The sequence below is a fragment of the Epinephelus moara genome, chromosome 7 (genome assembly GCF_006386435.1).
Source record: "Epinephelus moara isolate mb chromosome 7, YSFRI_EMoa_1.0, whole genome shotgun sequence".
Lineage (NCBI taxonomy): Eukaryota > Metazoa > Chordata > Actinopteri > Perciformes > Serranidae > Epinephelus > Epinephelus moara.
In genome coordinates this window covers 42,049,981-42,068,546 of record NC_065512.1, presented here as the reverse complement: position 1 = coordinate 42,068,546, position 18,566 = coordinate 42,049,981, and the positions used below count along the sequence as shown (strand labels likewise).

General features: G+C 40.8%; 1 protein-coding gene across 6 annotated transcripts in view; it reads right to left on the bottom strand.

Moving 5' to 3' along the window:
- Nucleotides 1–18,566, bottom strand: part of LOC126392755 (UPF0538 protein C2orf76 homolog) — a 53,564-nt gene that overhangs the window by 19,641 nt on the left and 15,357 nt on the right. For 3 of the 6 annotated variants that reach the window (XM_050048368.1, XM_050048367.1, XM_050048364.1), the window contains exon 3: nt 7,232–7,269. In XM_050048368.1, coding sequence (XP_049904325.1) covers nt 7,232–7,269 — 38 coding nt within the window. Of the gene's footprint in view, nt 1–131; nt 214–1,648; nt 1,787–7,231; nt 7,270–18,566 lie in introns of those variants that run through there. The other 3 variants (XM_050048365.1, XM_050048366.1, XM_050048369.1) reach the window with 2 other exon arrangements.

The following is an 18,566-nucleotide window of genomic DNA, read 5'->3' as shown; positions in this document are numbered from 1 at the left end:
CACACACACACACACACACACACACACACACACACACACACACACACACACACACACACACACACACACACACACACACACACACACACTTTTCAATGAGTGTTTACTGAATAGCAGTGAAATACTCTTACCAACACCAGCAGTTGCAAGGGTTTGGTCATCTTGCAGAATAAGCTTTTCATCTTCATCTAAACTCATCACCAACTCATTACTCTGCAATAAAAAATAAAAGATTTCCACTTCAATCACAACTTTGAATTTCAAAGGACCACATAATTACCAAACTTTGTCCTTTTGTAGAACATACAGTCAGGCTGAAAATGTGACTATTTTAAACTATTATAAATATTTCATGCCTTCTGATATTGCAATGAGGCAAACACCACTTGTTCAGTTGTTAATAGTGATGTTACGTGCTGTGCCGATGCTTAAAAGCGTGTCGAGTGATCCAGGAAGTGTTTCCGCGATGCGCGTATCGAGGCTTGTATTGTTTCAGACGAGTGGCGTCATTGATGACGTCCGAAGCCTCGCTGCCCGGCTATACCACATAACTGGTTCGGGAAGCGATTCAGATCTTGGTGTGAAGTTTTGACAGAAGTGACAGAGAACACGAATATTACCCCTCCTGCCATTATTATATTATATGACACTACACAACAATATGATTTTGGCCAAATGATTATTTTATACACATAGGATGCAGTCACAAAACAATAAGTTTATTATACATGTATTTGATACAGTATAGTTATAATATAGCCTACTCACTAGAAAATTCCCAACAGCCGTTACTAACACAAAATACCGTGTATCACAGATTACATGGTTAAGATCACAGCTGCTTGTTTTACACACTTTGGCCAGCAGGTGGTTTCGTGTGCACATGAACCCCGAGAAATTAACCCTTTTCTGAACCAATTTGCTGGAAAGCTTCAGTGCTTCATGAGGCTTCATCTCACCATCACTAGTTGTTAATGTACAGGACCCAGTATTTCAAAACTTTTAATCTGGATCAGAATGATCCGGATTTTGTAGTCCTCCTTTTTGTTATCCCAGATCAAATTTATCTTGTAGATTTGGTCCTGGTTTTTCAAAGAATTTTCAGATAGGATCATTCTGATCCAGATGCCACAAGATCAGGATTACAGAATCTGGATTTGAGGTCTTTGGATATAGGCTGACTACCATGATCATCCCACTTGTATTTTTACCCCTCATCTATTTTTATTTTGCTATTCTTCATGTTGCCTTTCAGCACAAGATTATGTTGTTTGTCACTTGTTTTAGACAATAGATGCAATTGTGAATTCACTACAAAAGCAATTCAAAGTTGCTTTGGATGAAAGTGTCAGCTAAATGACTAATGAAATGTCTTTGTTGTTCAAACTACTACACAACATTTCATTGACACAGATGTGAGAATGTTGGGAAATATAAGTCAGTTTCCATAATGATTCATATCCATCTAGTTGCTTTATAGTACACAATACTATAAGGTACACAATACATATAAAGCCAGAATTGCATGATGTGAGTTGGTCATAACCATCAGTCTGTTCTAACTATTGCTTTAAAGTTATTTTGTTTTATCCTATGTGAAGCACTTGTGTCATGTATTATTCTCACTGAAAAAAGTCGAACACAAAGCTTTTGTCACCACACAACTGTTTTTATTGATCAAAAGAGTCTAAGTAAAGTAGTGGTTGACTATGGCTTCTCTCATTGACCGTCCATTTGGTCCATCTGGATGCAGTCCTGGCAGTGGCGGGTCAGGGACATCTTGGGGCTGTGAATGATCACCTCTTTAATATGTTACAAAAGAATGATTGACATGTGGGTACTGTCTCTCCCCCTTTTTTCTTTTTCTTTTTGGCTTTGTTGTGTTTTTTGGTTGATTTTTTTTTGTATGGTGTTAACTATGTATGAAAGGACAGTAGTTATACATTTTCTGTTTGCTCAATTGATGAGTTTTGTCTTGGCTGTCTGGAATAAAATAAAAAAGAGTTAAAAAGAAAAAACAAAGTAAAATTATTTTGAGTTACATGTGGGAATTGGTTGGGTCTAGTGATCAGTAGGAATATCTAGGATGTGATAACGTGCTTTGGTATTTATTGTGCTTTGTGTAATATTAACATGTATTTTGTTTACTATTGATTTTGTACGGCAGCTCTTATGATGAGAATTAATGTAGCCTAGGCTATATTTTGTAATCTGACATTCTGGTTTCACAAACTTCAGTTTCCCAGTAAAGTTAAGAAAACAAATTGAATGGTGTCAGTATCCCTCTGTCCAGCCTGACCGTCGGCATTAGTACACTGTGCAATGTGCCATGTGTCCTACATCTCTCTACATCCACCTTGAATCCATGCTTGATCCACCCTTCCAGTGGGATCAGGATAATCCTGATTTTTAGCTTCAAAACTATCCCAATCTCCACCTTAGAATTTTGAAATACCCAAAAACAGCATTTGATCAGGATTCTGGGTAGGATTGGATTACCAAATCCATATCCCAATTTTACTAGGATCAGGATCACATATCCTGGTTTGAAATACCCAATTTTGAGATTTAATCCTATCCAGACCAGTCTGATCCAGATTAAAAGTTTTGAAATACTGGGCCCAGATGATTTCCACCTCGTTGCACTGAGACCTCAAATTGTAAAGCTTTTAGCTAATTGTTGGCTCAACCAAGGACAACTCTAAGGGCACAAACATGATCCACGCAAGTAACACAAATGTCAATGCCTGGCCCAGCAGGCACAGACGTACAACCTCAGTGGATATACAAAGTGCACCCTTATACACAGAAGGTGGAAAACAATCTTAGTCCATATGGCGGCATCATACAATATACAGCTAATCAGAGCATTTCCATGACCACAGTATACGTTTTCTGTTGCATTCCTGTCCGAATGAAGAGGTGATGAAGTGTCATACGACGACTCCGTGGAGGTCCGCGCGGACTAAAAGCAGACGTCCGCAAGCCCTGTGCGTGCAAAACTCAAGATTTTACAACCGCGCACCAGTGTCACTCAAAGGACTGCTCGGCATGTATTTTTCACAACACCATGACAGAAACGCGCAAGAATTGGGGGTAATGTACAGTGTTGCCAACTTAGCGACTTTGTCGCTATATTTAGCGACTTTTCAGACCCCTCTAGCGTCTCTTTTTCAAAAAAGCGACTAGCGACAAATCCAGCGACTTTTTCTGATGTTATTGAAGACTTCTGGAGACTCTGTTGTGAGAGCACGTATCATTCTTGTTCTTCTCAACGAGCAGCGGGTGCTGCCGTGGGCTGCTCTCTCGCCCCAAAGCACTGACAGACGGCCCAGTCCTCCCTCCCAGCTGCAGTCAGAGCAGGAGACATTAACCCCTCCACGTCCAGACTGCAAGTGAATCGCCGCTGGCTGAGGGCGGGATGTAAATGTAAAATTGTCTTTGTCTAATATAGATCACTGAAAGAAGGTTCATTTGTAGTTCTAAACATATTCAGGGTGTTTTTTTACACAGTTTTTGTCTCTCCCATGACGTTTTCCTCTCTCCTACAGCGTCCATTACAATTACATACATATGGACAATTATGCAAATTAGGCGATGACGTCATTTAGCGACTTTTAGCGACTTTTAGGACAGCCAATAGCTACTTTTCTTACTGAGGCGTTGGCAACACTGGTAATGTAGTGTTTCATGGACATTTTTACAGGAAACTACAACGCGGAAGTGCGCTCGACTGCGGACATTCCTCACGGAGTCCGCTCCGCTTATAGTGCGCCCAAGTCTGTGAGCACCTTAAATTAAAACCCTTGGCGCACACTTCAGCACAATCAAACAGATGCGCAACTCGGAGCATCAGAAGTGTCTCTGACACCAGACTCAGAGCGGCTCTGAGTGCGCTCGTTGGGTTAGTGTTGCGTTTATGGCCTCCCCCAAAAAAACGAAAAAAAAAAGTGCCAAAGCTTCGAATTGTTTTTTTCACAATCGAATCCCGTGCCATCGAACGAAGCTTTGAAGCTTTGAATTTTTTGGGTCAGCCCTAATGCAATGAGCCATAATTATTATGTAATTACTGTTAAGGAGTAGCACTGTTAGAACATGTAGCTAATCACTGCGTTTGAAGGTATAGGGCAGTGGTTTTCAAAATTTTGTGCCCAAGGCACACCAAAGGGCAAGTCAAAATCTCAAAGCACACCTGTATTTATATCTGTGCACAACAGCTTCTATTACGTGTGTTATCACTCTTATCCCGACATAAAACAATAGAAAAATAAATAAATGAAAAAAACAAACAAAAAAAAAAAACAGGTAGCTTTCCTGATACAAATCTACTGACAGTTTTTTTTCTCTTTTCTTTCGGTGGCAGGTCATAACTTTTTGTCTAGTACCTGTTGAATATTGCAACAATAATGTGTGGTTGTTTGCAAGTGTAACGTTACAACCAAGACAGTCAAATGCCACCCCGGAGTTTTAAACTCAACCGGAGTCAGTGATGACTGATATGTTTTAGAATAAGATTACAGGGATGTTACACGAGCAGTTATGTCAGTCCAGTCGGAGGCCTCCATGTGGGGAAAACAGACAGGACGCTCGGCCAATGGTCTGAGTTTTCTTAGAATCATATGAGAATGGTATATTCATGAGTTTTTATCTCTGGTGGAATTCACTCACATTTTAGTGTGCCATCAGCTTATTAATAGCATTTTAACCGAAACAAAGAAAAGCGTAAAATTTCCAGAAAGGTAAGTGTTGCTTTAATGGATATTTTTATTTCTATTTTCCATTGCTTTTCTACTGTAATTAAACCCCATTACCCTCTCGCTCCTCCTCAGATTTATTCCAGGAGCTGAATTGTCAGCTCACCTGTGAAAAATAATTTAGCTATAGTTTTAAAGTTTTAAATTTCACGTTTCCCTCCACTACACAGCTGGCTACCCCCTCACCCCCAGCTGCTGGCACCACACCTCCAGAGGGAATACTCCTGATGCCAGTCAAACTGTCTTTGTCTTATTTACTGATATTTGTTGTGGAGTTTTTTGTTTGTTTGTTTTGTTCTCTTTTGTAATTGAGCTTACTATTTTTTTCTTTTTAATATTCTGACACCAACGAAAGAAAAACTGCTCTGTTTTTCCGGGTTTTTCATTTAAGGGTTAAAATGAAAAACAATAAAACTGTGACACACTCCAGAACATGCTGATTAGATCCATCTCTCTAAATCGCAGCTCTACCAACTGTGACAGTGGAAATGAAAGAAATTAGTCTACTGCTTGATTTTTAACATTCATTTTTGACAAGGGTGTGTTTTGAAGTGCACGTCCATGAGTAGTTCACTCACTTTTTTCTGCTTTTGTTGTAAGCTGACTTTCATTAGTGTGTGTTACATCTGGCCAATATGTCAGCATCCTTCATTACAGTCAAACTTTTGAGTGACCCTGACAACAAACTGGCTGATGGTATGATGCTCTTGTGGTGGCATAGTGGCATATGCAGATTCCTAGTTGAATGCAGCTGCTGTTCAACAACCACGTGGCACTTAAAACAGCATGTAACTTGTATGTCACTGATGATCCTTTCATCAAGGATACTTTGGGAGCTGAACTTTGTGGACGTGCGCGGAATGCATTTTGCATGAACCTGGGTGATGGCAGACATTTTTGGCCAGACTCAAAGTATTTTTGTCCAAGGATTGCGATTATGTAACTTAAAGCCACAGTGTGTAGGAATTTCTCCCATCTAATGTTGAAATCATATATTGCATTCAAACAGATGGCGCACTCTAGCGCCTCACTGTTTCAAACACGTATTGCAACAACTGTAGCCGCTGTGTACCAAAAAGCTATGACAACACTGATGAAATCATGTCATCCGATACTACATGGAGTATTCATTCAGGCTCCTACACAGACACACGCGACGCGAGTTGACAAACCCCCTCCTCACCATGCTGGCTGTGTTTACAACGTAGGACTGTTGGGGCGGATGTAAACTGAAACAAACCAATCGAATCTTGTCCTTTGACAACTGACAAGTGACAAGTGGCTCAACCTCACACACCTCATCCCTCTCCTCGCATTACTGCGCCGCTAACAGCTGTTAGTGGCCAGCGGCACTACTGCCGCATAACCAAGTCCCACTCTTTGAGCATAATGCAGGATCATGTATTATGCAGCATCACAGGAGACGGAATCCTCGTCGCCAAGAAAGTGCAAAAGGGAATCAAAAAGGCAGCGTGACCGGCGAATTAAAAAACAAGGGTCAGCATTGGGGTTGCCTTTCCCAGGTGGAGAGAGCTGCTGAAGGAGAAAGGTAATACAATCACAGGCCAGCGCTAACAGCGGCTAACAGCTAACAGCGGCGCAGTGATGCGAGGAGAGGGATGAGGCTGTTAGTGACTGGCCGCTAACAGCGGCTAACAGCCAACAGCGGCGCTGGCCAGTGATTGCATTACCATTCTCCCTCAGCAGCTCTCTCTACTTGGGAAAGGCTACCCCGATGTGGGCCTTCATTTTTTTAATTCGCCGGTCACGCTGCCTTTTCTATTCCCTTTTGCGTTTTCTTGGCGACAAGGATTCCGTCTCCCATGATGCTGCATATGCATGATCCTGCATTATGCTCAAAGAGTGGGACTTTGTTTCAAATTTGCCAGGGTAGTAGCGAAGCGCCTCTTGCTCCTCTCCTTCGGCTCCTCAGTCACGCAGTGCTGGCCTGGCTCTCAACGAAAACGCCGAAGGCGGTGCTGTATGTCCCTTGCTGGCGGGTGTATTCTCAAGATGGCGAAACGTAATGGAACCCCACAGACGACTTACCCGCACAATGTACAAACAAATCCGAAATTCTCCTTTTACGAGAATAAGTCAGATTATTGGTGGAGGTAATAGTACACCAGTGATGACATATTTATGAATGCAGACATCAATTTTTACCAATAAACAACTGAAAATGTTACACAATGTCCCTTTAAGTTTTGGAGTTTTTTCAGGCAAGAAAGTAACGATTTAGATTTTAATACTTGGTCAGTTTACCTGGATCCCCTCAGCAGCTTCTGAAGTGCACCTATCAGCAGACCAGTGACATAACACTTTTATGTATCATATGCCACTAAAGCAAAGGTGTCATACTATAAGCCACTTTTCAGTCTTGTTGCTGCGAAAGTTAAGTTGCTTGAGAACACCTGGCATTCAGGCTCACACCTAGTGTGCGGCCCAGCAGTGTGACACTTCCTGTAGATAGATACCTTTGCTCCATGTGCTTGGTGGATAATTTTCATTGTGTCTGAAAAGACAAGAGAATGGAATCAGATGCAGAGCATGTATTTTGCCAGGTAGTGAATACATAAAATCACAACAGTCTTGGATTTGGAAGATTTGTGCTGATTACCCCTGAAGACACACTACATGTCCTGCCATTGAGCAGCTCATTAGAAGAAGATACACTTTATTAATCCCAGAGGGGAAATTCCATTTTTTCCCCCCACTGTTCTCACATACACACAGGCCTGAAATCAGAGTTGGGTATAACGGGTTACAAAGTAACGCGTTAGAGTACTTTGATTACTTTTTGCAATAACGAGTAACTTAACGCGTTAGTTTGCTGTTTGAGTAATCAAATACTTAAGTACATTTTCAAACAAGACATCAGTTACTTCCGTTACTTTTAGCACGCTGGTCCTTCAGCTCCGAAACAACAACGGCTGTCGTTTGGTTCTAATAACGGAGATAACGTTAAACCTATTAGTCTGAAAGAAGCCACGGAGCTTGTGGCTCGCTACGTGGTCGGAGAAATGCTGCCGTTGTCTACGGTGGAGACTAAATAGGTGGAGTAGGACTCGCTGACAGACATATTTCAGACTCAGGACTTGCATTATGCCTGGTGCACGCTACACGCTGGTACTCACCAATTATCCCCGGTCGTCTTTCACGGCGTGTGTGATGTCATCGGGTTATTTTTGTCCTGTTTTTATCACTTTTACTTAGCCTGGTTCCAGACCATAGACCCCGCCCACTCAACTGAGTAGGCTTGCATCTCTGGTCTGGCATACTTCAATGAATTTGCGATTTATCTCGTCCAAACGATGGACGGACCAATGAACGCCGGGGGTCTAGCGATTAGCCAATCAGCGCAACGCTGATGTCAAGCTGTACGCCGGTGGGTAACTGGTAAGGATAGCAACAATGGCGACCGGTACAGATCCTACAGACCACATTAACGATGCTATCGAGGTATTTCGCGTTAATGGAGGACCAAATTAAGGAAGCTGCTAAACTGGATTTAACGGCGATACAGCTGGGCGTGCACGACGACGGAGACATTTTAAACGGGCAATGCTCGCTTGTTTTCGGCACCCCCGAGGCATGGATACTAATGACGTCAGATTCTGGGTGAGTCGTTGATCTCTACTGATTGGTTAGGGATAAAATCAAATTCCCTCCCCCTTGTAAATTGCCTTCAATGGAAGCCATGTCAGACTGAAGGTTCTGGGACCTTCAGTCTGACACTCAAGCTAACTTTTACTATTATTTGTGTCTGTTCATGTGCCAGTCATGTTGTTGTAGTCACCTAAAAGCGTCAGCAGATGGCAGGAGCTACATTTGAAGCGCCAAGTAAACTATCAAGCTACTGTATCTTCCACAGGAAGTTCTGACAAATGTTTCACAATAAAAGCCTATTTAGAAACTGGAGGGATTCTCTCAGCCGAGGTTATAAGGGGCTTTTAATTTGAAACAAGTGTTGAGTTTGAAATGACGGTGCGATATATTAACTTTACAAAGACAACGGATAAAAAGTAAATATATAAACACACAGAGGGATTAATAAATAACGGACCGTCTATAATGCAGTCTGTTTCAAATTAAGCTGGGAGCCTCTGCAGTTGTGGTGAGTAAAAGCCCCGCCGCTATTTGTTAATGTTATTACTTTATGTCCGACCGTGAGGATGTACCATTGTTTGCTAGCTTGATGCTAATGACAGTAACGTTAACTCAGCGGGTTGACAAAGTGCCTCTGCTGTTTCACACCATCATTTCCCTCTTTTACTCTGTGTGGTAACATCCCTAGAGGAAATATTATTATTGTTTTTCAATGTCCAACAAAAAACAGACTTAGACTTCTTTTTCAAATATTTCATTTAGTGCACAGGTCAAAAATAGAACATTTAAAAAACAGTCTCGGTCCGTGTACTTTTTGTCAGTTTGATATTTCGTTTCAACCAAAAAAACGGGAAAACGGAAATACCATGGTTTTTCATTTTTTCGTTTTAAACAAAAAAACTACAAATGATAAAACAGAGCTGTTTTTCCGTATTTGTTGTCTGAATCAAAAAACGAAAAAACGAGAAAACAAAATTCAAATAACACTCTGATTTTGGTTTCTTCCAATGCCTGTTTTCATCTTTCCTCTTGAAAAGAACGTGAAGAAATGTAAGACAGGTGAGCTTCCCGGAAGTCCAAGTAAACATGGGCCTTTCAAAATAAAAGCCAAGAGAATACAATAGCCATTCTATAACGTTATGCGAGCACATACCAGGGTAACATCTGAGGAAAAATACATTAATATAAATTAATCAATCAGACAAATTAATAAGTAAATAAATACACCAAAAAAAATGGACCGATGGAAACAGGGATCGATTACATTTAGATTAATATTGTGCATTGGATTCATCTACACAGCATGAGTAAAGTCTTAGATTAATGATTTGCATTTTTTGGTGCAATACAGTTCGCAATATAGTTTAACCAACAATTACCAGCAATTACTGTGTGTGCAGAGTTGTTACTGTTAGCAGTGGTATTTAACTGGGTTTCCACCGTAATGTGCTGTTGCCTGAGCAAAACAGAGTGGAACAGTGGCGATTGCTCTAAGACTGCAAGGGAAGCTCAGCTTCCCCTAAAATGTCAAAAAATAAGTGGTCAAATATGTACTGTTGTGTTTACATTTCATTGACTAAATATGCGCTTGAACGCGTTCAACTTTTGTTCAGAATCAGCTACTTATCACAGGTCACTGACGCGACTTTCTTCTCATTCATTCCCATAGCGTCACAGTGCATTAAACAGTGGAAGCTCAGCGTCCAAAGACTTCAATGGGGAAGCATAGAGTGGGTTGTTCCACTGCAGCGAAACTAGACAGTCATTGGATAAATGCTTGGTTTTGTCCCGCCCATTGGATGCTCAGCGTCTCTGGGGGTCTATGGGGCAGTGGGCTGGCCTCGGCTGGCCTGGACGCTGGGCTTCTGCATGATGATTGGATGATCTGTCTGAGGCTGAATCCCTTTTTGATTGACAGCGAAATGAGCGAATCAGCGATCTTGATATATAAACCACCACCGGAGCATTTTTCAAGTTTCATTCCGTTGTTCCGAGTTGATCTGGAGATTTTTCCAATCCTCTTAGTGACTTTTTCTTTGTTAAAAACGACTAGCGACAAATCTAGCATCTTTTTCTGGTGTTATTGGAGACTGTACTCGTGTTTGGAGACTCTGACTTCTGTCGCTCTGCAGTTACTGTCCCAAACGAGCAGCGGGTGCTGCTGTGAGCCCCTCCACCATCCCAAAGCACTCACAGGCGGTCACACTAGCCTCGCACAGCAGCCCCAGCTAGCGAGCGTGCTAGCAAGCTGCACGTAATGGTAGACAATTTGAATATTGTCGACCAGATTTTGGCGAAGCCATTTGATAGTCTTAAACAGCAGGGCAGATCAACACCTCAGATTGATTTGGTGCAAAGGGTGGGGAAAAGTAAGAGGTCTTTTCACCCATCTGAAAATCTTTGAGGTGTGTTTTGCTGTGGTTCTATGGCATGAGTGTGGTTGAAAAACAGCTTCAATTAAATGCTCCTTTTATAAGCTACTGCCTCGCTACAACTTTTATGATGTAAACTTAAAGTGAACTTCCCCTGTTTGAAAGACCAGCAGCTGCCACTGGAGTGGAACTAGGTTAAGCTGATTCTCCACCAGTAGATGGCAGTATGAGTACTTAAATGTATGCCTGGTTTGTCTCTTTGTGAACTGTTGGCTTATTTTCCAGGTTATTGATGCAGATGTATTTAATACTATTCATTTAATTTGATATTTGATGTTTATGGTTGATTTACAACCTAGTTATAGATAGCATGTAGTTACTTTTCATTTCAGAACCACATGGAGGAATGGAGGAATCAGACCATATGGAAGAATGAGCATGTGTTGATAGTGTGGCAGAAATGAAAATGTAAAATAAACTGAAAATAAAGACACATTTAACACATTTGGCTTTGGATTTTTTTCTTCCTCATTAATAAAACCCTTCATTTAAAAACTGCATTTTGTGTTTACTTGTGTTATCTTTGACTAATGTTTAAATTTGTTTGATGATCTGAAACATTTAAGTGCGGAAAACATGCAAAAAAGTAAGAAATCAGGAAGGGGGCAAACACTTTTTCACACCACTGTATGTTGTCAATCAATTCTATCAATCAATTTTATTTATAAAGCCCAATATCACAAATCACAATTTGCCTCACAGGGCTTTACAGCATACAACATCCCTCTGTCCTTAGGACCCTCGCAGCAGATAAGGAAAAACTTGTGAACACTATTCATATACTGTTTGACTAATCAGCCAAGTGCTAATCCCAAGCTCCATATAGACCACCACTGTTTACAAAAAAATATTTATTTTCACTGTGTATAAAAGAAAACATCCTACCTAAATTTTAACCACCCTCTTCAATTAGGACGTTTGTGCCAAATTTGAATAAATTCCCTCAAAGTGTACTTGAGATATAGCATTCAAAATAATAATGATAATAAAGGATGATGATTATGTGCATACACAATTAATGACTATAAGAAAACCAGAAGTGGCATTAGACACCAACCTGATGAAGGGAAGCCCAAAGTGTTTGTTGAATAAAGCATTGTGTACCTGAGAAGAGTAGTGGAATAAATACAGTTGAAAAAGTCAACATTTTCTGACAATATTGTACTTTTTATTCCACTCCAATAATTTCACAATTTACTTTATAGGCTAGTGACAAACTGTCAAAAAGGGCTTTAGTTTTTGAGATACCCCTACCGGGGGTAGAACAAAACCTAACAATGTTTTTCCTCATCTCTAAGGTCTCCCATATATGAAATGGATTCTTAGGTTTAAATATTTTACTGCAAACATTGTTAAATTGATACATATTGTTATACCCCCAAAACCTAAAAAAGAACCAAAATATAGCCTGGCCATATGGGAGTTAAGACATATAAACTCATGTAGATTAAGAACACAAGCTCTGACAGCTTTGAAACTTCACATAATTGTGGTCAGGAAGTTGCTTCACCTACTAGAAAAACCTGGATGTGAATATCTTGATGTGTGTAACATATAGAGACCCATGAATACTTGCCTAAAATAAGCGGACATGCAAAAAAATAATATCTATGCAGTATGTTCTCATTTACTTTGTAGTTGCTTGGCCAGGTATTGTCACAGAAACACATATGATGGCTTGTTGGAAAGGTGGGGTTGTGCTGAATCCAGTGGTACCAAATATGTGAATATAACATGCATAGTCAATGTGTTATGTCACTAAATGTTTGAAGTGTCCCAAACGAAGGAAAGTGAAACATTGACATAATCAAGTCTCCAAAGCCCATTATCAATGGTGAGAAGAATGTTGACCAATTCAGTGTTACTGCAAAGTAAGTCACTTGAGGTAAGTGCTACTCTATATTTATGATACATTTAATAATAGTATATTTCATATGACACCTTATACAGTTCATATGTAAACAAATATCCAGTAGAATCAGGTTAAATTGAAATAGAACACCTTTATTAAGATATCTACATCCACTTGAATTTATTTTCAAGTCATTACAAGTCATTAGTTATGCATAATGGAAAATAATAGTGTAAGCTTATATCTTTGTCCAAACTAGCAGAGGGCAGTAGAGCCTCCACTGCTTACTTCACTCCCTTGGTGTGATCTTTGATTAGAGTTGTGATCTGCAGTGAGCTGGCTACTGTTAGGCTACTGGATGAATCCAGCTGTAACTAACTACATCATTGTCTTCTTGTATATTTCCCTAACCTGACAGGTAAATCATTGCAAATACTATGTCATGTGAAAAGACCTAGAAATGACCTAGCCTAATTATTATGTCATGAAAGGGACATAACATGTATATGACATGTCTATACATGTGTAAGCAGGGTCCAAAACTAACTTCACTTACCAGCCAGCCTGGCTGTTATTTAGCATGTCATTTGGGTCTTGTATGTGATTCTCGATCAATATTTTAATAGTGTGCGCTAATTTTAGTAATAATGTATGCTAAAATATGAATAACTGTTTCAACAGTTAAGTGTAATATTTGGGTTAATAAATTCTGTAGTATTCTTACTACAGTGCAAAAAGAATCTTTCATTAAGGAATTTTACATGAATCACTGACTTCAGTCTCCTTTGGACAGTTGAGACATAAGATTTTAGCTCGACCAGACTGCAACAGCAGGGCCTGCCCTATATAAACATGAATGTCTGACCAGTGGTGGACAAAGTATTCAATGACATGACTTGAGTAAAAGTAAAGATACTCTTGGTCAAATATTACTCCAATACAAGTGAAAGTTGTTCACTCATTTTTTTTTTACTTAAGTGAAACTGCACCAACTGATTAACATAGCGGGGATCGAAATAAAATAAATAAATAAGATAAATAAATAAATAAAATAAAAATCAACCAGCCACCCTCCTCCCCTGACAAGTAAAGAACAGTCCCTCCATAAGTAAAGAACAGTCCCTAAAGTGCGGTGAGGTTTGTGGGCCGTTACCTGCCACAAAGAGAGAAATGTGAACGGCTCGTTTCTCCTCTGACACACCACATACCTGTGTGCCGCAACGGCTCGGTTGTTCAGGTACTACTGGGCAGTCATGACGCCAAGAAGAGGACATTATTGGACATGGAGCCAGGCTTCTCCGTCGCCGGTAAGCCGTTATCTTGCGCCGCGGAGCACTATGGCCGCCATATTTGACAGGAATACGTATTCCTGTCACAACCGACAAGATTCGCCTTTCGTTTCTGCTGCTGATTGAAATCTGTACTCGCACAGCGTGCTCCTGAATGTTTTCTTTTGTTCGCTCACACAAAACTATTTTTAGTCGCAAATGCATGTGATGCACTTACGTGACCAAAGATTGTCTCTGCCTGAAATACACATTACTCTGCCAGAAAACCAGCCGATACCAGCATCGTTCTCGAGTAACAAAAAATGCATTTTTCGCTGGTAAAAAAATAACTCGCCAGAGTGGCGAGTGGTCTTAAAAATTTACCAGCCAGAGACAAAATCTACCCGTAATTGGTGAGAGGCGAGTGTTAGTTTTGGACCCTGTGTGTATGAAAAGAAAAAAAAACTGAAATGTATATTATTTATCCTTTTTATTAGTTTCTTGAATTATGGAGAATGTCTTACAGACTTTGGATCCAAAGATTTGTATCATCTGTGGGAAACATTTGGAAAAAGGCAAGAAAAAAGAACCCTATGTCCAAAAGCCCACAGCTGAAGGCCTCCAACGCATACTTACCCTTGCTCAGCAGAGAGGTGATGATGTCCATAAAACCCTGGCTCCATATACAGATGACATACTTTCCTCCAAAATAATAGTATCATATCATGTATCATCAGGGCCGTCACAACCGGACAGGCAAACTAGGCAATTGCCTAGGGCCCCAAGCTGGAAGGGGCCCCCCAGAGACAGCTGACATTGGTCCATATCAATGACAATATGAATGGAACCCCTATAGACACTGTAGCAACGACAACACGTCGGAATCCCCCCTAATGGGGCCCCCCCTACTTGCTGCTGCTTGCGAGTGGCTAGAGGGGGCCTCCAGGGACTGCTGACATTTGGTCTGTAATTAACGACACAATTTGAAACACCCTGAGAGACACTGCAACGACGACACATCGAAGACCTCCCTAATGGGGCCCCTACAGCTGACTGAGCTGACTTGCTGCCGGTGCCGTGCGGGCTGCGGCATAAAGAAGCGAACGTATCCCTCAGGGCACGCTAAAAGGAAAAAAAAGCAAGAGGAGGATGAAAAGAAAAAACGAGACAGTGGTAAGTGAGAATGTGTTACAAGTAGTGATTGCCACATGCCACTTTGTCCCAGTCCCACCAAGCATCAGAAAAGTTTAATGTTCAATGCACAACATGACAATAACAACAGCTAGCTAACATTAGTTAGACAGTGAGTGGACCAGCTTGAAGCTTCTAAACTCTTGAGACATATCTGTTTGTTTGTTTGAACGAACAGAAGAGGTGTATTATATGACATTAGCTGTGTTGCCACGGTTGTGTACACAGAACACTGTACCTGCAATAAGTTAGTGCCAACGACAATGTTAATTTCTCCCATTAGTAATGCACTTGTTGTCAAATGCTAACATTAATGAAACCAACATCAATTCTGCTGTCAGTAGAACATCTTATTCTGTCCAAACTGTAACTAATTTGTATTTAGAAGAGGAAGATATTATGTTAACATGAAGCATTGAAGTTGTTACTGTAGTTCATTAATTATTTCATACAGATCTTAAATGCTGAGTGTTTGTGAAGCACATACACACAGTTCTGTACTTGCATGAAAATATTAAAGCAAACTCACCAAATTGAGCTCTTTTTTTTCTCAAGGTGCTTTGTTGAAATATTTTGGTCCACAACAACAGCATACCTCTACAGTTGCCTCAATAGATGAAGGTAGGAGGAAGTTATTCTAAGTTCACAGTGACTTAAGAAATGAGAATAACTAAGAATAAGAATAACTTCATTGAGCCTTAGAGGGATCTGCTCTCCAGTTTAAATCTGTCATGAGATTATTTAATTTAAAATGACTACACAAATATAATTTAAAATGACTACACAAATATTTGTCTTACACAATGAGTTATTGTATTTATTTTTGTATTTTTTTGTTATTGTTTTCTTTGAAAGGCTCCAAGGTGCCTCTTGCCTAGGGCCCCCAGAGGGTCTTGAAACAGCCCTGTGTATCATGTAGAGCAAACTTAAGACAAAAGTCAGTGAGCAGGAAGTTCCAAATGTTGAGAGTGAGAGCACATGTGCACCAAGGAGACTGAGGAGGGCTGATACAACAACATTTAACATACGGAGAGATTGTTTCATTTGTGGGAAGGCCAGTACTAGACCAGAACCTCTGACAGCTATCACTACTGGTACAGGCGTGAGTACCAGAGACATGGTCCTTCATGCAGCTTCTGAAAGGCTTGATGAAGACGTACATCTTCGGCTGCTTTCATACCCCGATCTCTTTGCATATGATGCCAAATATCATAGAAACTGCCTTGGACACTACAACTCTGAACGAAATATAACAGCTGCCAGACAAAGAAAAGAATCAGAGAAGCAGATCAATGTCTATGACAAAGCCTTTATTAAGCTCACTGAAGACATTGATAAAACAGTATTGTCTAAAGATATGATAGTCAGGACTCTAAACTCTTTGACTGATAGTTATAATGACATACTGAAGACCCTTTCTCTGGAAGAAGATGGCACAGTGGTCCAACACAAGAAATATACATCCTGGGAACTAAAGGGAAAGCTGATACAGCATTACAAAGACAGGCTGGTATTTGTTCCACGTCCTGCAAAGTCAGATCTGGTGTGCTCTGAGAGTATGCACGTCAGTTATGCAATGAGGGAAGCTGCTCAACTCACAGAAAAGACAAAAGACTGTGAGACAAAACTTAACAAGTCAGTCTTTCCGAAACCCAAATATTACACAGGGCTGCAGACATATTGAGGAAAAGCATGGAACAGGTTGAACATGACCGTCAGTCATATATTAGCAGTGATCGTCTATCACGTCTCCAGTGCAGCAAGTATGTACCCAACATCCTGTATGACTTTGTCAACTGGTGTGTTGATTCACATGCCCACAGAGATAACCAAACATGTGATGAGGACGCAGCGTCAAAGGACAATCTGTGTGTGATCGCAATCTGCCATGATCTTATTGCACAGAGCTGCCATATCCAAATGCCAATCACACTGGGACTTGCCATTTTGATTCATCATGAGTTTGGTAGTAAGACACTCATTGATGAGCTCAGTGCAATGGGGCACTGTGGTTCCTATACAGAGGTTAGGCACTTCCTCACGTCTGTGGCAGCAGACCAGATATCAAGGACAGAGAGTGGTGTCTATATCCCAACTGGCCTCACTGGAGTCACTTCACATGTAATTTTTAATGCAGCCATCGACAACTTTGATCAAAATGAAGACACTCTGGATGGGAAGCATCCCAAATATGACCCACTTTGTCACTGAAGATAATGTGGATGAGTGACAGTTTTGACTACACAGCCCATGAAAAACACCAGCCAAAGAGCTAGAGTTTAGTGTGAGGAGAGGGGTCATTCCTCCTCAGAGTGTTTTGTTTATAGTTTTATTAAAAGGATCATCAAGGCCAAACTACAATCCTGTCTCCTTGTCGCCTTCTTGTCTCCTTTCAATTTCAATCTTTGTTTCCATAGGAACTATATAGTAAAAGGTGTCATATGAACCTACCATTTATGAAATGCATCATACATATAGGCAGCACTAACCTCAAGTGACTTACTTAGTTTGCAGTAACACTGAATTGGTCAACATTCTTCTCACCATTGATAATGGGCTTTGGAGACTTGATTATGCCAATGTTTCACTTTCCTTCATTTGGGACACTTCATACATTTAGTGATATAACACACTGACTATGCATGTTATATTCACATATTTGGTTCCGCTGGATTCAGCACAACCCCACCTTTCCAACGAGCCATCATATGATGCAGGGCTCAACAATAAGGATTGCCCGATTGCCCAGGGCAAGTAAAACTCAAGTTCGGGCATGTAAACTAACAACTCACTTGCCCGATTGGGCAAGTTGCTAAAAATAGTAAAAGTTAATGACTAATTGATACAATAAATGTATTTTAAAACGTGCTCTTCGGCTCTGATGCAGCGACCTCTCTGCCTGAAGTCACAGGCACAGCTGTGTAACAAAGTCCTGCCCACAGCCCCATTGGTATTATTTTGCACGACGGACGAACATAACAATATACTATTTATGGTGTTATGTCATCGTGTCATTTCTGTCTCTACATGGTCACGCGTTAACAATTCTCCTCTGCTCTCTGTATCGCGCACACACTCAGTTCCGCCACACACACAGGTGAGCACGCTAGAGCGGCTCGGGCCGCATTTTCCTGACCAAACCTGACCCCCAGCCCGGTGCAGTTTGTCAGCTGACAAAGTTATTGTTATGGACACTGTGTAAATAACCACCAACAGACTGCTGTTACGCACAGACAGACAGCTGCTCGCACAGCAGGGCCGCACGGCACTCTTGGTGCTGAGCTTGTGTTGCGTTCAGGCGTTGTCACGTAAATAACAACTTCCAGCACTTAAATAGGTCATAGCACAAAACAGCAGCATGTCATGTGACTTTTTACTTTTATTATATTCAATACAATTGTATGTTCCTAAATCTTGAGACACCTCATATGTAAGCTAGACAGACATTTCACCTGCTCAT